The sequence below is a fragment of the Anabrus simplex genome, chromosome 2, assembly GCF_040414725.1.
Source record: "Anabrus simplex isolate iqAnaSimp1 chromosome 2, ASM4041472v1, whole genome shotgun sequence".
Lineage (NCBI taxonomy): Eukaryota > Metazoa > Arthropoda > Insecta > Orthoptera > Tettigoniidae > Anabrus > Anabrus simplex.
In genome coordinates, this window is record NC_090266.1 from 804,115,190 (window position 1) to 804,136,431 (window position 21,242).

Sequence of the window (21,242 nt, forward strand, 5' to 3'; positions counted from 1 at the left end):
ATTAACAAAATGAAGTACACTATTTATATCTGACTAACTTGTGACATTGTATTCAAATTTAGAACAAGATTTTAAAGTTTCAAACACTACAAATAGTAATGTTGTTTTAATAAGACAACGCAATATATAAGGTTTTATATTGTACAAGGAAAAGTTTGTGGGTATGGGGCATGAGAAGGACCTCAGGTAGTCGAAGGTGATTTTGGAGCCGATACAGAGCAGGATAGAACCGCAGGGCGAATAATAGATGGTTATACTTTTGTTAACAATTTATTTATAATGTTCAAAGATTCATCGCCTTGCAATATTAATATAGGACTCAAATCTTTCATCAAAATCAAAGGTTTAAACAGAGATTTTCTTGAAGTCAGTTTGAGAAAAAAATAAGTGAATATCACTGATCCTATAGTCTTTTTAACTTTTATGAAAACACTAAATATTTGTCTTGAACCTAGAGTCTAAGTATTAAATCCAAAAAAATGAACACACACTTATTGAAAAATTGAAATAAAAATTTAACTTCTTGATGAATGTTTCTCAGTTCGTTAGCACTGAAATTAAGGATCATAAAACACTTGAAAACTCTAAAGTTCTTCTACGTAATGTGAACATGAATTAGTTATTAAATTTGAAAAATAAATCTATCATTAAGTATGAACTTCTTGATAAGGATGAAAAGCTATGAAATATTGTTCACACGTAGCACTGAGAATATCACTGCTCAGGATTAATGAAAAGAAAGTCAGTCAGTTTATGACTACTCACTTAGAAGAGAAGATTTTGCTTACAAATGTTGAATGGGAGTCTGGAACATTCCGCGGAGTGCGGACGGAGACTCGAACTCGGCGATATTCCACGAAGAGACCATGTTGACGTCCCTCGATGGGTACCATAGATGAAATGATGTCTGATGTAACTGGATCTTGAAGTATTTCACCAAGACTTCCGCTGCTCTGGGAGGTGATATTTGAACACGGAAAGTTCAATTGGCGCGATTAGTAATCACAGATATTATCATTCACTGTCGTAAAACACAGTTTAGCTCGTATTCTAATTTTATGATAAGTGAATAATTACAGTCCTTGCTGCATAAGACACTATTTAAAATCGTCACTGATAACGTCTATAAATACACAGTTCAAGCACTTGAAAATGTAACGTGTAATAATTTTTATCACTGTCTCTGAACCAATATCGTAAACAGATAAAGCTGATTTTCTGATCGTGATTATATTATATTAGCATGAATTGCCTAATAAAAAGTTCTTAATATTCACCAAGTTTATTACTGGAGAAAGTCGTGTCCTGATATGGCACGAACACTGAGTAAATAAAGAGAGACAGTTCAAGGATGTACTGTTTTAAAAGAAATGAGTCCTAGAATAATTACGGTTATCGTAACTGATGGTTTCTGTTTATCACACACGACAGTTTGAGATATCGTAGTAGTTCACTATTATGCGAAATTAAAGTTCACATGTCATGCGCTAGTCTGAATATCAAATACTTGAGTTCTCACTTCAATAAGTTCACAAGTGTGATCTTCCGAAATGTCCTGAATTTTATCGTAGTTGCGGCACGATAGAATAAGTACGGTGCAACGTCTTTCACAAGTTCACCGGCAATCGATTATGGCCATAATTACCGACTCACGAAACGCGACAGAGTGTACTTCCTCCGCGAACAAGACTGCACTGACAGACTGTACGAGGGTCAGACTGCTCTCTCTCCCTCTGTCTCACACACACACACACACACACATACACACTGCTTGCCGGCCTTGACATAGTGGCATACATATCTCCGCCAGGACGGGTGGCGCTATGAATCATGTGACAGAGTGCACATTCTTCTTCTACTTGACAGATTAACTTGAAATTTGCTGGGTTTTACTTTTATAACGTCAGCTACAATTTAGCGTTGGTCCTGTTGCAATCGGTTAAGGCGTTAAAAAGTTCATGAAAGAAAAAAAAACTTCGAGAAACGTCTCTAGGGGAGGCAAGTTACAAGCGGCAGGTGACGTCACTTAACCTTGCCTGGCTTGCTCGTGGAGTCTGGTAGTTACCGGAATGTTCCTTCGCTCAGCTGTTCACATATCGGAAGGGAATTGTATGCTGAAATAAGGTTTTTAATCCATATGTGCCAGGGCCTAGGCTTTCCTGGTACAATATTCAAAAGAATTTTAATAGTTATTGTGATTTTGTTAGCAGTAAACAATAAGTTGCAAGTTATTAGAATAATGTTACCGATTTTAACCTTGTTAAAAATATATGTAGCTGAAGATGTTCAATAACTGAACAAAACATGGCCTACGTTTTTAATAATTTAGCAATAAAATAGGCCTAAGGATGAGATCCTAATTTTATAATTGCTTTTAAAGTATTGAATAGGTGGAAATCAAACTTTTATTGTTTTACTTTAACTGACTTTCAGTACGGAAAAATGAGGATAGTATCCTGCAAAGTTGTCATTAATCGGAGCATTACAGTTAAAATATTACACTAGCAAAAAAGTTATTACATTATTGTGAAATATGGTCTTCCCAGTAAACAATTTATTCAAAATCTTGTGTCGCTATTACTGGTTTCGGTATATGATGCACCGACCTCACCACTCTCATACCAGCATCAGATACTTCCGTCACTCTGCCACACAGTCGTCCTCGGATCCGTCCAGTTCGTTCAAAATCAAAGTCTTTTCGAAGCTCTTGGAGACTTACTTCGGGTGGTATAAGGTCCCAACTCTTCAAAGTCCACAAGCATAGTAAATCGAAGGATGGATGCCTAATATTCCTAGCGGGCATCAATTGCTGATCGCCACTCATCATCCTCTTGTAAAATCAACGTGTAAGTGGTCTTTAAATGTTTTTTAAAATACATATGTCCAGTGGTTGCAAAGTAGATGTTAGGCCACCTGGAATGACTACCCGTTGTGCTTTATTTTCATTAGGAAGTTGCTTCACTTCATGAGGTTACCTCAGAATTTATCTAAAGCAAGCAGAGCCAGCTGTTGCAGTAGTGCACTGGGTCTTATCCCACAGTTTTAAACCAGTCTAGCACGAGTTCTATGACCATCCAAACTGTCTGTTGCACTCGTACATGAATTCCGTGGGAAAACTGAATTTGCTTAGGCTTTGTTTTCCACTTGAAAATTAAGTAAAGCAGCAACTTTCTTCCGTCAGCTGTAATGGCAAGCATTGCCATGCATCATAATTTTTCACTACTTGTGATTTTCACAAAATATTTAATCCACAATCCTTTTAGTGCAATAGTGCTGTTGCAAGGCACATCAAAAGAGACTGGAACCTGATCAGCATTACAGATTTGAGAAGGGAAATAAAGGTTCCTGGCGCAAACGTGAGACAAATCAGTGAAAATTTACAACATTGTCTGTGTCATCAGCAGGCAACCTTTGACACAGTGTTCTCTTCCGCACCAGCAGATTGTGTCATTGCTATTTGCTTTACGTCGCACCGACACAGATAGGTCTTATGGCGACAATGGGACAAGGAAGGCTAGGAGTGGGAAGGAAGCGGCCGTGGCCTTAATTAAGGTACAGCCTGGTGTGATGTGTCATTGCATGAACCTCATAACTTGCTCAAAATTCACCTTAAACTGAGTAATGGGAATGTTGTGTTCGCATACTACCTCAAGTGCTTTCATTTTTAACATTTCATATGATACCCTGCAATCACTGTTCGTATTTCACTGATGTACACAAACATTTCTTCATCAATTTTCGGACACTTCCCTGTTTCCGGACATCTAAACGCGTGCCTAGAATAGTATTCTTTTAGTTTGTCTTAATTTCTACCAATCAAGCAAAAAGTTTACATTCACTGAAAATTTTCTTTCCACTGCTCTATTACCATGCTGTTCAGCGAAGCTTGAAGGCTGCAGAATAGTTTCTATAATCACCCATAAGTACAAATGTATGCTACATATGTTTGTGTGTTGCTATGTAAATTCTGCCCATAACTGTTAAGTATTATTGTATTCGAAAACAATATTTCTACAAACATTCCCAAAACAAATTTAAATTCACACACACACACACACACACACACACACACACATCACATCACAAACAAATGCATCTGTACATTCCAGAGCAGTCAATACTTCTGCGAGAGTACCAAATAAACATGAAATGGGAGAAACCCTAGAGGCCCTCTTGAGGTAAGTACAAGGGTTACAAGCAAGGGTGTACTAACTCATACATTTTCCAGTACCAGAACATTCAATTGTATATTACAGCAGACCACAAGAACCTGACCATGTTGTGAAAAAAGAATGCTTTCATTCTGATGTTCACTGTTGATAAGAGCAAATATTAACTTTCATTTTCGTGAATTGGATTCTCAGACTCATTTTGTCGCCATTTGTGAGCATGTTTCAATACCAGTGCATCCTGGTTGCAAGGCTTTGAAAGCATACTATAAAACAAGTGTATACAGTGCCGGTATCTCCCCGTACTGCAGCCGATAAAAGATTACTTACAGCCTTATGTATTTCAAAAGAGAACTCATTTACCGTATTTAATCGCGTATTAGACCTCTGTTTTCCCCACATTTACAGGGAGGGGGGTCCAATATGTGATATCCTTAAATTTTTTGCAATGAACACATGACTTCTGGGCTATAGAGCTACAAATTGTACATGTAAAACATTAGACATTATCCTTTAACAAATGTATGAATGTATTCTGAGTTTTACTGGCTATTTTTGTTGGAAGGCAGTATTTCTAAACTTGAAAAGAATATATGGTGAACACATGACTTTCAGGCCTACGTATCAAGTAAATATAATCAGTTTTTGTTACTCTTATATCACGTCATTCGTTTCATCTCATTAACTCCTCTGATGAGGTTAACATCAGCAAGGGCATCGGGTCGTAAAAACTTGCTACGAAGATTTATCTCACTCCATACTCTACCCCGTAGAGAAATAAGGGTATCGTATTATGCAATATTAATGCAAAAGAATATAATGGCAGTTATTTGTGTCTGTCAGTTAAACAGTAGGCCTACCACACAGTAAACCTGATCACTGCTTTATTTTGAATTATTGTCGTCTTGTGCCCAATGAACCAGCACATATAAATAAAAGGGCCTTAAATAATGCGTGTTAAAAGATGAAAGAAAGCTAATTTAGGAAAACCTATAGCTAAAATTCTTATTATTAAACCTAACTGTCTTAAAGTTGATAAGGCAATCTTTTTTAAATCAAATTCAAAGTTAGCTCCCTTCCCTGCTACCGGCGTGTCGTCATTCCAAATGACGTCATCTTTACGGCAATCGTGAGTATTTGAGATAGTCTTTTTGAAACTTAAAAATTCCTGACTATAGAGTACAGACAGTGAGAATCTATTCGTAAATGGTTTCTGGAGATGATCTCTGTTATTTAGTTGGTGTATGCAGCAGCAGCCACCCCTTCTGAATAAAGCCGTGCCGTAAAAAGCATGCCAACCCACCAGCTGATAAGTAGCGTATGTTACGAGTTGTACTTCCGAATGAAATACATAGTGGCTGGAAGCATTCTATGGATAACTGCGGCTAGTGAAAGCTAGACCTCCATTTTCAAGTATATTTCAATGCTTGTTCTCTTCATTTATCACATTAGGATTTAAATAAACAGCCATAAATGAGATAAGACCTCATTTAGAACAGGTATGTTATTAAGTGTCCGGATAGTGTTGAAGTTCCACGACTGAAAGAATAAAAATAAATAACAGGAAAGCTTGTCGCATATATGGATATCTACAGGTGTGGCGGTAATACGTTCTATAACAACAACAATAATAATGTTAATGTTTAATTTCGCACATTTATTGCCTCCGTATTTTTTATTGACGCATAGTTTGTTCTGTTTGGAGTCTCCAAAAATCGTAAAAGTAGTTAGTGGGGACATAAAATCAATATTATTATTTAGGTACGTTTGCAAGTAAAAGAATCGTTATGACTGGATTATTTTTATAGTGTTTTAATCCTACTTCTCTCCAAAGATTACGTAGGATATATTACACCAAGTTATGAGATATTAAACGATTACTTTGTTAATGATCTCGCCTGCTATATTAATAGCAACAACCGTGAATATTTCTTAACCAAAGTGAACTCGTTTCCTCATCCCGAGGCAGTGCAGCCTCAATGGAGGGAAGCTGAATGTACCATTTTTACTGCATACCAACTTTCCTGCCATTCTTAGACAGTATGGTACCAGGAATCGAACTCAGGTGCCCGAGAACGGCAGCTAATTGTGCCAACCATTATGGTGGCGAACATTCTTAACTACAAAAAACAGACGTATGGCATGACTAATGCGTGCTTTAATTGCGCAGGTCAGACACAAAACTATTCACCTATTTGTACGAAGTCATCAGAGCTGCAGTAGGCCGACGCTACGGAGGCGACATTTCGCAACTAAGGAACACAGATGTACCACATGACCTTGACACATTTCCATTGCGCGGGTCGTACGGACGAAATTAATCACAAATTTGTGTGGTGTTACCGGAGCTGCAGTAAGGCTTGTACCTGCTTCGAAGCAGAATCATTGTTCTTCCCCGACGAATTACGTTCAGGGGTCATGCATGCAAGACTAATACACGAGTAAATATGGTACACTGTACACTGTCTCGCGACCACGTTGTCAAACTGCCAGTAAGTCATGCATCTAACATATACAGGTATTATGTATTTATACGTTGTCAGACATCTCACAAACTTGACTGTGTTGTAAAATTGCCCGTAAGCCATTCACGCATTTAAACTGACATTCATATGCGACTTACATAGCAATGAAATATTAAAATCAGGTTTTTAAAATTGAAAATTAAGGATGCGACGATTACGCGGTGGTGACAATGCGGTGAGATACGGTATTTCATTAAACATTTGCGTGTCCTAGGTACTGTACAAAGTTTATTACTTTTGCCATTTGTGTTGATAACATATCTGGGTTTTGAAAGTTCTTGTTTGTTTTGTTACACCATGTGTTTCCAATTGAATGTCGTCGGCTCCCCTGTGCAAGTGCTTTATTGCTTTTCAGTCAAAGAAGGTGAGACTGCTAGTGTATATTTTTATTCCTTGTTTTAAAGTGTTATTTTACAGCTATATTATAGTGTAATATTTATATTGAAATTTTGTGTTCAACAGACTTAAATTATATGTATTTATGTACATAGTTTGAAATCCATTGAAATTGGTAATATGGATTATCTGATTTTCTGTTTTTTTGATTAAGCATTCACCCCTTCCTGGGCATTAGAATGGGTAATCAAGGTTTTACTGTAGGTATGTTATAATGAAACTGCAAACATCCAACAGTATGATATTCCATCTAGTTCATTAGGCCAAGGAATACACCAACATCATGCACCATTAACACCATAAGTAAGTTTCTGCTTATCAGCCAAACAAGGGGAGACCACTAGACTTAGAAATTCACATGAGAATGCATGCCACCGGTGATATTCTTGTCACACATATTGACACCTGAAAACAAATCTATGCAAGATATAGGGCAATGTGGGGATTATTCTTCTCACGTAATTCCATAACAAAAATTAGTATATGTAACACATGTGATGGCAAAATAGGAGCGAGTAAATATATTTATGATACAAAATGAAAAATGTGGGAGGAGAATGCTGTACAGCATAGAAATCCACATTTAATGCCACAAAACTGAGCTCGGTTCATAATCATGAGTTGCAGCTTGACCACCTGCCACCACATAAGGTGACAATTCTTCAAGAAATTAGATACGCTTCAGTTATCACTTACCTGACCTGTAGCAAGTCCCACCACCAAATCTGCAATGAATGTATCCTCAGTTTCACCAGATCGATGAGACACCATAGTACCCCAACCACTTTTCTTTGCAAGCTTATGAGCCTCAATTGCCTCAGTCACAGAACCAATTTGGTTCACTTTCAACAACAAGCAGTTGCAAGCTTTTTTTTCCACAGCGGTCTGAATCCTCTTAGGATTAGTAACAGTGAGGTCATCACCAACAATCTGGGAGAGAAAAAACACATTTATGCGTATTATAATAATACCCAAAACAACAAAAAATCCGTCTATTACCTATATATTTTGAAATGAGACTTTTGCTGTTGGATACACATGATACACAAAACCAATTTGACATTCAAATGAAAAACCTCAGCCTGTTTCCAGTCATTTAACCGCATCAAGAATGGAATGAATGAAGCCCCAATCTAGCGGTGAGGATAGGAAGTGCACCAGCTGCCGAAGCCTGTCGCAGTCCTCCGAGGCAACGATTAATGACTGACACACGAAATGAAATTATATTGACTAGTGTTCTTAGAAGGAAAGATGACCGGAAAAACTAGAGTACCCAGAAAAATCCCTGTCCGCCTCCGTTTTGTCCAGCACAAATGTTACAGATTGACCGGGATTTGAACCACGGAACCCAACAGTGAGAGGCCGGTGTGCTGCCATCTGAGCCACGGAAGCTTTTGACAAACAAATATCCTTGTTTGTTAAATATGCTATATAGCCTAACTTAAGGATTAATTTCAGCCGATATCAAACAGTCCTGCCCCCACGCCAGTAGATACGACAGTTAGAATACATGTCAAAATACAACCATTATACAAGGAATATCTAATCCAAAGTCTGTTACTGTGCAGCTATGAAATTCTTGCCTGACATGTAATTCCATAACAAAAATTACTTCAATTCTTGTCCAACTATCTACTGTTGATTGATACCAGTTCATTTTATGTATGCCAGTCTCATGTTCGTCTTCAAACAATAACTACCACCAATTTCCTTCCTTGGGGAGAAACTACCAAAATGGTTCTCGCCAATTAATTGTACAGAACATAGAACAAAAATGTACTTTACCTGAATACTAGTCTGTTTAGTGAGATTTGTCCAAGCATCCCAATCATCCTGGTCAAATGGATCTTCAATTGAGACCACTGGAAAATCTTTAATATACTCCAAGTAGAGTCCTGTCAGCTGTTCAACAGTAATCCACTTGCTAGGGTCAGACTTGGGGTTCTTGAAGTCCAGATCATATTTGCCTTCCCTACAAAATTACTCAACAAATTACACGCTGAACAGACTGCATGCACAATAACTAAAAATAAAATTATAAAAATAAAAAGTAGAATGAAAAATGTTAAAAAAAGTAAATGTATAATACCGGGTAGTTTTGATTAAAGCGACTGCATTCTGAGTAGTACAGTGCGGGCTACGGTGATCATAGACCCTAAAACTTCACAAATATGCTAATTAAGCAATGCACTTGCTAATTATGTAGAACAAATAATTGGGTCCAATTTTAGCCACTAGATGAGAATATGGCCCTATAAGCAGCCAGAACAAGCAATTTTCTGTAAATCTGATGTCAATATGTTCTTCCAATGTCATAGAATAACCTTTGTGTTAATTCCCTGGTTGTTGCTTAGTGATAGAGGCAGGATCAATCACTATCAAAGGCTATCAATCACCGCTGATCTGCATTTAGGGCAGTCGCCCAGGTGGCAGATTCCCTATCTATTGTTTTCCTAGGCCTTTCTTAAATGATCGCAAAGAAATACGAAAATTATTGAACATTTCCCTTGGTAATGTTATTCCAATCTCTAACTCCCCTTCCTATAAACTAATATATGCCCCAATTTGTCCTCTTGAATTCCAACTTTATCTTCATATTGTGATCTTTCCTAATTTTAAAGACACTACTCAAACTTATTTGTCTACTGATGTCCTCCCAGGCCATTTCTCCACCGACAACTCGGAACATACCACTTACATGTAATAACTTACTGTTATTATTTAAATCACATACCACTTAATCGAATAGCTCGTCTCTTTTCTCCCAAGTCTTCCCAGCCCAAACTTAGCAACATTTTTGTAACGCTACTCTTTTGTCGGAAATCACCCAGAACAAATCGAGCTGCTTTTCTTTGGATTTTTTCCAGTTCTTGAATCAAGTAATCCTGGTGAGGGTCCCATACACTGGAACCATGCTCTAGTTGGGGTCTTACCAGAGACTTATATGCACTCTCCTTTACATCCTTGCTACAACCCCTAAATACCCTCATAAGCATGTGCAAAGATCTGTACCCTTTATTAACAATCATATTTATGTGATTACCCCAATGAAGGTCTTTTCTTATATTAACAACTAGGTACTTACAATGATCCCTAAAAGGAACTTTCACCCCATCAACACAGTAATTAAAATTGAGAGGACTTTTCCTATTTGTGAAACTCATAACCTGACTTTTAACCCCATTTATCATCATACCATTGCCCACCGTCCATCTCAGAACACTATCAAGGTCACTATGCAGCCGCTCACAATCTTGTAAATTATTTATTACTCTGTACAATATAACATCATCTGCAAACAGCCTTATCTCTGATTCCATTTCTTTAGACATATCATTGACATAAGAAAACAAAGGTCCAATAATACTGCCTTGAGGAATTCCCCTCTTATTACAGGGTCAGACAAAGCTTTGCCTACTCTAATTTTCTGAGTTCTGTTTTCTAGAAATATAGGCACCCATTCAGTCACTCTTTTTTTCTAGTCCAATAGCACTCATTTTTGCCAGTAGTCTTCCATGATCTACCTTATGAAATGCCTTAGATAGGTCAATCGCAATACAGTCCATTTGGCCTCCTGAATCCAGGATATCTGCTATACCTTGCTGAAATCCTACAAGCTGAGCTTCAGTGAAATAACCTTTCCTACACCAAAAACTGTCTTCTGTCAAACCAGTTATTAATTTTGCAAACATGTCTAATATAATCAGAAAGAATGCTTTCCCAAAGCTTACATGCAATGCATGTCAAAGTGACTGGCTTGTAATTTTCAGCTTTATGTCTATCCCCCTTTATACACAGGACCTACTATATGAACTCTCCATTCATTTGGTATAGCTCCTTCAACCAAACAATAAACAAATAAGTATTTGAGATATGGTACTATATCCTAACCCATTGCCTTTAGTATATTCCCAGAAATCTTATCAATTCCAGCTGCTTTTCTAGTTTTCAACTTTTGTATCTTACTGTAAATGTCATTGTTATAGGTAAATTTTAATACTTCTTTAGTATTACATCCCCTATCTGGACATTATCCTTGTAACCAACAATCTTTACATACTGCTGACTGAATACTTCTGCCTTTTGAAGATCCTCGCACACACACTCCCCTCGTTCATTAATGATTCCTGGAATGTCCTCCTCTGAACCTTTTTCTGCCTTAAAGTACCTATACATACCCTAATTTGCACTAAAATTTGTATGACCACCAATTATGCTTGCCTTCATGTTATCCTTAGCTAGATTCAATTTCCTAGTAAGTCCCTTCAATTTCTCCTTACTTCCATAACCATTTCTAACTATTTCATTCCAACCTGCACCGCCTTCTTAGTCTCTTTACTTCTGTTATATTTTTTTCGCATTAACGATAAACGCGACAAAAATAGTTTTAGGCGATTTTGAGATATATTTACGAATCATATGTTTCTGGTTAAGAAAATATGGATATTATGTTTGCGAATTAAAGCGATAAGGCTATTTTAAAGCGAAATTCAATTATTTCGCGATAAGCGCGATATTACAGCGAAATCTGTGGTGAATAACGAACTTGACATTCTGTTTCAAGATTATGTATGAAAAGAAAAGGAAGAGCGAACAAAAATTCATCAATAGGAAAGAAATACGTTATCATTAATATTCTAGAAAATCTCTAAGACATGGCATCAAAGAAAAGGGGTTGGCTCCAGGCTTCTTGCCAAAAAAATGTTTGGAATGTTGTACTTGTGGTGGCTGGTAATCCCACCCCAGCCAGTCTCCTCACGACATTGTGCAATCCTGGAATCCCTAATGACGTCTACAAGCAGCACAATTGACTGGTGTATTTCGGCTTCGTGGTCAGGTAAAATTAAGAAAGTGATCACAGACAGTAGCGAAGATGAGTTGCTCGACAAGTGTTACGGTGCACAGCAGAGCTAAACAATTTGCGAGTGAAGGTTTAAACGTTTCGGAAAACAATATTTTAATGTGTAAATTTTGTAATGTTCATAACGAGCGGGAGAAAAAAGATACTGTCTCAAAACATTGTTTTAAAAATAAGGAACATTCAGAACGTAAATTTAGCACTCCAACAGTGACACGGCAGGCAACAAAAAACTCATTAGATATGCAAAAGAAAGCTAAGAGTGAAAAAATAGAATTTATTCATGAAACAACAGCGATGCTACTCAAAGCCAACATCCCACTGGAGAAGGTAGACAACCCTGCAGTCGGGAAATGGCTTCAAAAGTATGTACCAGGTATGTACAGTCTATCAATTAAACCTCCACAATCAACGATCAGTGATAGTAAGACTAAGACCTCTTTCTGATAAAGATTTTTCTTTTTTCTATAGGTTAGTATCTGGAGCACAGCCAACCAACTACGGAAACAATACATCCCCCGTTGCTCAAACTAAGTACTAGCAAGCATCAAACAAACTTTGGAAGGGAAAACTGACGGTTATCTGTGACGAAACTATCAACTCTTCAGGCCGCTGCGTGTTCGCAATTTTGATTAAAACTCAAGATCCAGTATCTGAACAGGAAATATTTTTGTTAGAGTGTGCGTTTCTAGATGCTACGAACAGCAGAACGTGTTCTCAAGCAATCCTCCATGTTTTGCATAATTTTGAAATTAACCATGAGAATGTAAAGTATGTGATAACTGATTCTGCCCCGTATATGTTAAAATGTTGTGAACTGCTTAAGGGAATTATGGGAGAACATTTGATTCACATCACTTGCTGGGCTCATAAATTCAGTTTGTTCGGTGATGTCCTGCAAAAGAATTTGAAAGAACTTAATGCCATTGTGTCAAAAACAAAGAACTGTTTTCATATGTCAAGGAAAATCAAACACGTTTCGTTCATACCTAGACAAAAACTTCTCACATGTCAATTTCATTGTATTCCGAGCCTGTGTTGAGTAAATGGGGAAGTTTGTTTAAAGCTGCCTCTTACATACATGCAAATGTAGATATCCTCCACTCATTTTTCAAACAGTTGTCACTGATACCTGTACCAGTGGTAAACTGGTTGGCAGAAATGGAAGATGCCAGATTTTGCAACCTGGTAAAATCCCAAGCAGCATTTGTTTTTGAAAATTGCAAGTTTATTGCAGACGTTTTGGAATTAGAAGGGTCTAATTATCCATATTCTCACTTGCTTGTTTCGAAAAGAACAGAAAGATAGAACGAATAAAATTGCTTCTGGCCATGTTGGTGAACTAGTAAGATTATTGAAGGGTTTAGTGAATTGTTAAAAAGTGAAGCGACTCTTCTCTTCCAAAATGTTAGTGTCTTAGTTGTAAAGAAAATTGAAAAGCACATGTGCCCAAGTGATCTTAACATTTTATTTGGACTTTTGAATGATTTGTTTCATCCAACTAATGTAATTCAATCAAACTATACAAATGTTTTGTCACTATGTGAAAAAGTAAAAAAATTGTCTGGCTTTAAAATGATGAAGCAGTCTGATATTATTGTTGGGTACCTTGCTTTTGAAGATATTCTGCGAAAACAAATTGAAGAAAATCCCGGTCAACAAGTTGAAATAATTCAGTCACTGCTAGCATTAAAATTAATGCACCTGAAGTTTGCAAATTCTGTTTTAAAGTCGTTTTGAGTTCCCTGTTCATCCATTGATGCAGAGCAATTTCTTGATTGTCAATGACCGGAAACGACTAATGAAAGAGAGCTTCATTGTAACGTGCTATGTTCGTCATAAAAGGAAAGAAAAATTCCACCTAATCAATACATTTATTTTCTTGTAAAGTATTACAATCTAGGACCGGTTTCGACCCTTCACAGGTCATCCTCAGCTATATCAGAATCACATTTGCATTTCTATCTTATACCTCTGAAAGACCTTCATGATATATTTGTTTCATAATTTTCAGTGAAAACTTATCTTAAAAACTTACAAATTTAAAAGCGTTGTGTTAAAATTAAAAATTAAAATTACAACACTTTGTCTATTATATACATGCACTTTGGCTGACAGAATGCGTCCTTGGGTTGATTAAGCATATATCTTAGGTATTGTTGCTTATTCTGTTGAATAGACTCCCTTTTTATACTTATGTACAATCGTGAATAGACTATCAGTAAAATTTGATAAATAAAACTTGCGTGATAATTACAATAAAATATGATGTTACATCTTTACACCATATTGCTGGAGTGATATTATTTTAGGTAGAATATAAATGCGTGTTAACCTCTATAAAATATTTTTACATAAACACACTAATATATTTTAAAGTCTAATCATTGGACTTTAAAGTCTAAAATACTTATTGCTTTGGATCTTGCGTTGTTATGTGGTAAAATATTGTAACAATTTGTCTTTATATACCATCAGGTATTGATAATATTTAAATATGCCGTGTATGGTTGGCTTTTAAGTCTAATGATTAAATGTCAGTTCCTTCTTGCATAAAATTACAAGTTTCATATTGTGTTGATTATGTATTGTATAAAAAAAACATAAATGTCTATTAAATAGAATGCTTATCATTTACTACAGAAGTTTTTTAAAAACACTTGAACATCTCTAGTAATATAGTCAATGTATTAGTGACATTGAAACGTGTTGGCCTTGATTCTTGTGTTATATTTCCATAATTTGCCTTTTTTTTTTTTTTAATGTCGAATGTTGGTCTTTATAGGTTCCATTTGTAAATAACAGCACTTTCCTATAATTGTGAAATGGATCAATATAAGCTTGATACGTGTTAAATTATGCACTATATGTGTGATTCAGTTCTGGAGTTTTCTCCCATCAAATGCCGTAAGAATGTGGTGGTTCCTTTCCCTTTTGAGGCTGGTAAAGTCTGTAAGCCGAAATGAAGTGAGTTAGATTTCAATAGAAGTGTAATATTGTGTGAATTTGTAAAGCCTGAATTAATTTACTTACTGCTGGATGTTTGAAATGAGAGTTTCTTGGCCGTTTGATGAGTAATGTACCTCGTACTGATGGTTCTAGCGTTGTCTGTAGTGAGAGGGGCGGAGGGATAAGTAGGGGAGGTTGTTACGTGTGTATGGGCGGAGTCGCTGAGGTTCGCTGTCTGCGCCGTAGCTTGTGTATGACGTCGTCTGTTGACTATTTTGATGTAGTCGTTATTTAAGACAGGAACAATTTTCTTTTACAAAATAGTTTTTTCAGATAACTCATTTATGTTATAATTAGGATTTGCATATTGATCTAGTGTTATATATAATTCTTCGCTTATATTTAATATTTTCTTTAGTGGAATATATACTGAAATACCCCACAGGGCTTGTAGTTTTTTTTTTTTCTACTTTACATCGCACAGACATACAGGTCTTATGGCAACGATGGAGAATGGGATATAAACTTCATGGTTCTGATCCGTATTGAAATCACAATAATAATTATTATTAAAGTAATATCGTAATATGCAATATTTTGAATTACATTAACTAGGGACTAGTTTCGGCTTGGGCTGGGCATCTTCAGCCTTAATGTAAAACATCTAGTAATTAAATTAATGTACAAACATACAATTGACATAAAACAAATGAAAAAATATACAATAGACATTAAAAAACTGGGATGAAATTATGAAAAATAAATTTGGCTCTAAATTCTTAGCATCTTGAGTATGCTCGTCATCCAGACTCTTTCACGTACTAATATTCATAGAAATATTAGTTCCGTCACTGCTAATTATTACAATTGTAAACGAGAAATGGTACATGTTGAATCTGTAGTCAATCACCAAATCTACTTGAGTGGTGTTAGCCGTATGCAAGTCACTGGACGCCGCTGTAAATAATCACCAGCTGATGCAGAACTGCTAGATGTTTCAACATCAATCAACGTAATAAAATGAATACGGTAATAATGTTGTTTGCTTTACGTCCCACTAACTAGTTTTTAAACTCTGAGACGCCGAGGTACCGGAATTTAGTCCCGCAGTAGTTCTTTAACGTGCCAGTAAATCTACCGACATGGGGCTGTCTTATTTGAGCACATTCAAATACCACCGGACTGAGCCAGGATCGAACCTGCCAAGTTGGGGTTAGAAGGCCAGCGCCTTAACCATCTGAGCCACTCAGCCCGGCGTAATAAAATGAAATGCTCTTGTAGTGCTTGTTAAAATCATGCTAAAATGATGTTGGACACTGTCAGGGCAGCTCATGAAGATATAGTTAACACTATGAGCCCGGACGTTTCAAGATGGCGTCCCCACCCTGTGCCAGCGTAATTTAGACTCTCAGAAAAAAAATCACAGTTCTGTCAGTTTTCGCATTATAAATTAACAAATTTAGATACATATTGTACAAAGAGTGGGCTATTCCACGAAATCAAATAAAAAATGCTTACCTTCAGCATTGAAAAGAAACCTAGGCTGCAATATTGGTCCATTCTGATATCCTTGTTCACGCACTTGAATTTCTAATTCACTAGAAAAGTGCGATAGTTTTTAGTCACTGGATAACAGAATTACACATTGTTATTGCCAATACTTAGCTTTGGTATGGTAACACTCAAAACATTCTCCTATGCAAAGACCTACGTCACATTTACGACAATATACGGTTGACATTTTCTTCACAGCACGACCGGTGTTATGTTTGGACTTGCCGTAGCAAACCTTGCACATACGCTGCACGTGTCCTTCCTTCTTCGTGCCTACTGCAGGTATTCTGTGTGGAAAATGATCTCTACCTACTAGCCTTCCTGCAGTTGATGCTCGTGATTCTTCAGTAATTTCGGCCCCAACACTACTCACCAAATCATCCGCTAAACGTTCACAAAATTTCGAAAGGGGAAGTTTTTGTGACGAAGCCTTACGGTACAGTATGCAGGCATTCACTATGGCAAGATCAAACACATGGAGGATAAATTTTTTCCACCACTTGATCGACTTCCTTGTGAATCCATAAAATGCCAACAATTGGTCGGACTTAACACCAATTTTGAATTAGTTATAGTCTACTACTGCTGATGGATTGGATTTCTAGTGGCTCCCTCTTGCTGTGGGTACTTCAATCATGTCATCATCACGTGCAAAGTGCTCAGCATAAACACTTCTCAAACATCTCGCCACTTTATTGCTAGAAGATGTTCTTTCTGCAATGACATTTTTTTACCCTTTTTCAGTTTTTTCGCAAACTCTGATTTTGGCATTCCTTTCCGATTTGGCATCACGGTGCCAGCTGCTTTAGTCTGACAGTCCCACAGATGGTCATAAATGGTGGGGCTTTAAAACCATCTGTCCATATACACTGTGTGGCCCCCTATTTTTTACTGGTTCGCACAGTCTGTCAACAACATTGAAGGAAGAATTGTAATCCTCCACTGTAACATGGGCCCCAGAATACGCTTCCATGTTGCACATGTAACCACTCCTCACTTCACGAGTTGAAAGATCTTGATTCCATACTTCTGTGGCTTTCCTCTCATGAACACACGAAAAAATATACGTTCCCAAAATGGACATATTGCTTCAACGATTGTCAATGCTTAATCAGGAGAGTAACAATTCTGAAAACATGTTTTCAGGCAGTCTAGCTTGGTCGGATTTTGAACAGAGGATTGTAGCCTGGATTGCCCCTTTGTTTTTGCTTATCATTGTCGTTCAGATGCAACATTGTCAGAATAGCACGAAATCTGTTTCTCGACATTCCAATGGACTTTGCGTAGTCAGTTTTTAGAATTGGTATTGTGCTCCAGTAGTCCCAGAGAAAAAGTTTACGAATCAAACATGTGAATCACTACTGCAAGAAATAACGTGTAGTTCATTCAGAGTCACTGGTTTCCACTGCGCATGCACCGATTTAGGTTTCAAGGGCCTTCTTGCATCTTTAGATGTATTTGCTGTAGGGCATATCTGTTACTTTCCACTCGGATAACATTCAGTACATTACTGTCAAAAAATAAACTAAATAAATCTAGAGGTGAAGATTCTGCAGAAATACCAAGGTTATTAGCATTCAGTCCTGGTGAGCCAGAAAAAACGAGCCTGTTCACAGGAGTAATATCTTGTTTCCATTGTGTTCCCGTGCTTCTCACCTCCCTTTGTCTTTTTGCGACTAGTTCTTCTGGTGATGAATCTGGTGATTCAGCATTCTGAGGGACTTGTATATTTTCATGATCTTCTTCACGATCACTTTCATACAGATCAGAATCTGAATCGTTCAAAGTTCCGTAATAATCCGTTCACTTATCCGTGGGCTGTATGCACGCATAGGATTTCCTTTACTTGCACAATGTCCGGGATCCATATCTCAATAATTATACAGTATAAATCGACTACTTGAGAGATGATTGCAGACTGTTGCCTCACTACACTTTCATTCTAAATCTGTTAAGTCATATAATCTATCATTTGAACACACGCACATAAATTTGAGCCTATCTAACCGGAGCGCGCGAGGAGTGCGTATGTCAGCAATTACGTAAGATCTGAGCGCACATGGCTACAAAATATCGTCCCTAAGTTGCACCACCAATCACTATCGACCAACACCATCACCTAACGATAGTAAAGGAAATCGACAACATGTCAAAGCAAAAACTAATTCGATAACGTGAATAGATTTAGAGTGGCTGAATTTCAAAGATCGTGGTGGTAGTAGTATTACTAACAGCAGCACTCAGGCGCACGCCGCATGGTAGTAACATTACTACCGGCGGTCATATAGTGTTAAAACAGATACATTGTGGCTGGTATAAATTTGCAATTCATTGCGGTGTCTATGAAGTTAACCTGAATAAATGATAGATAAAATTAAATTAATGAACTGAAGGAGAGTTAGATGGCATAGGTTATACGAGACTTACCACTTATTCTGGCATGTGGCCTATTGTGTGTGCCTCATACTAACGGTCGTGAGAATCAAAGGAAAAGGAAGGGGCGGGCAAGGAGGGAAGGCAGGGCAGGGGAGATGGCTGGGACAAGCAGAGACGTCGTGAAGGGAGAGCGGGGGGAGAGGGGGGGGTGGAGGGGAAGGGGGAGGGAAAATGAAGGCGTGGCTGGAGGATGTAGGGAAAAGGGATGGCCGCAGAGGAAAGGTGCTGTGAATATTATGAAAAACTGAATTATGACTAAGTTTGTTGGTTCTGTATCAGCTGGTGGTTATTTACAGCGGCGTCCAGCGACTTGCATACTCAAGTATATTTGGTGATTGACTACAGAATCAACATTTACCAGTTCCCGTTTACAATTTTAATTGTAATGATTAGCAGTGATGGAACTAACAGTTCTATGAATATGAGTACATGAAAGAGTCTGAATGGCGAGCATACTCGAGATGCTAAGAATTTAGAGCTAAACTTATTTTTCATTATTTCATCCCAGTTTTTAAATGTCTATTGTATATTTGTTCATTTGTTTTATGTCAATTGCGTGTTTGTAAATTTGTTTAGTTATTAGATGTTTTACATTAAGGCTGAGGATGCCCAGCGCAGGCCGAAACTAGTCCCTAGTTAATGTAATTCAAAATATTGCATATTATAGTATTGAAAAGTGGACCATTACAACATTATTTTAATAATTATTATGCTGTGAAATTGGGAAACCACAAAGTAATCTTCAGGGCTGCTGACAGTGGGATTCGAACCCACTATCTCCCGGATGCAAGCTCACAGCTGCGCGCCCCTAACTGCATGGCCAACTTGTCCGGTGTGGTTTAAATTTTACTTCCTTTGAAATTGAGTATTTCACCATCGTATCTCTTGTATTTAAGCACCATTAAATGTTAACTAGCCGTGCTGTGATTTCAACCTACCAGCCTGCTTACAACAGCTGGTCATTTAACTACACCACTCAGCTGGATACTGTATTTACTTGCATATTAGACCCCTTTCCCCCCACATTTACAGCCAAAAAAGTAGGGGGGGTGGTCCAATATGCGATAAATTTTGTGCAGTGAACACACAACTTCTAGGCTATAAAGAGCTATAAATTGCACATGTAAACATTTGATACTATTCCTTAACAAACTTATGAAATGTAGTCTGTGTTTTACCGACTATTTTTGCTGGAAGCAGTTTTCTAAATTTAAAAAGAATAAATGGTAAACACATGACTTAGGCCTACATATAAAGTAAATATAGTCAGTTTTAGTTAGGTACTTTTATATCACGTCATTCGTTTCATCTCATAACTCCTCTGATGAGGTTGACATTAGGAAGGGCATCCGGTCGTAAAACTCGCTACGAAGGTGTCTCACTTCATAACTGACCTCTTAGAGAAAAGGAATAATGGTATCATGTTATGCAATATTAATACAAAAGAATGTAATGGCAGTTATTTGTGTCTGTAAGTTAAGCAGTATGCCTACTACACAGTAAATCTGAACACGGCTTTCATTTGAATTATTGTAGTCTTGTGCCACCAACTTCCCTGTACCGGGGTGTCGTCATTCCAAATGACGTCATCTTCAAGCAATCAAGAGTATTCGAGATCCCATCTTTTTGAAACTTAAGGAATAGTTTTGTTCTCGACTGTAGAGCCTAAACAGTGAGAATCAATTCACAAATGGTTTCTGGAGATGGTCTCTTATTTCCAGTTGGTGTATGTGTATCAGAAGCTACCCCTTCTGAATAAAGCCGTACTGTAAAAAGCGTGCCAACCCACCACCTGATAACTAGCGTTTACGAGTTGTACTTCTGAATGTAATATATAGTGATTGAAAGCATTCTTTGTAAAACTGCGGCTATTGAAAGCCAGACCTTTATTTTTAAGCATATTTCATGCTTGTTCTCTACATTTATCACTTCAGGTTTTACCTAAACAGCTGTAATTGAGATAAGAGACTGCATTGTTTAGGTTAGGTATGCTACTAAAAGTCTGGATAAAGTCGAAGTTCTACGACGGAAAGAATAAAAATAAACAGGAAAGCTTGTTACATTTATGCATATCTACAAGTGTGGGGGTTATGCATTTTATTTTCATAATATTTAATTTCGCACGTTTGTTGGCTCCATATTGTTTTTATTAACACATAGTATGTTCTGTCTGGAGTCTCCGAAAATTGTAAAAGTAGTTAAGTGGGGACGTAAAATCAATATTATTATTATTTAGGTACGTTGGTGAGTAAAACAATCATTATGATTTGATTGTTTTTATTGCGTTTTAAACCTACTTCTCTCCAAAAATACATAGGCTGTATTGGCCTGAGTTACGAGATATTAAACGACCAC

General features: G+C 37.2%; 1 protein-coding gene across 2 annotated transcripts in view; it reads right to left on the minus strand.

Annotated features, from left to right (window-relative positions):
* The window catches only part of LOC136864468 (enolase), a 67,723-nt gene that overhangs the window by 12,325 nt on the left and 34,156 nt on the right, over positions 1–21,242 (minus strand). For both annotated transcript variants that reach the window (XM_067141487.2, XM_067141486.2), the window contains exons 7-8: positions 8,876–9,062; positions 7,787–8,020 (exon numbers count right to left, since the gene is read on the minus strand). In XM_067141487.2, coding sequence (XP_066997588.1) covers positions 7,787–8,020; positions 8,876–9,062 — 421 coding nt within the window. The remainder of the gene's footprint in view (positions 1–7,786; positions 8,021–8,875; positions 9,063–21,242) is intronic.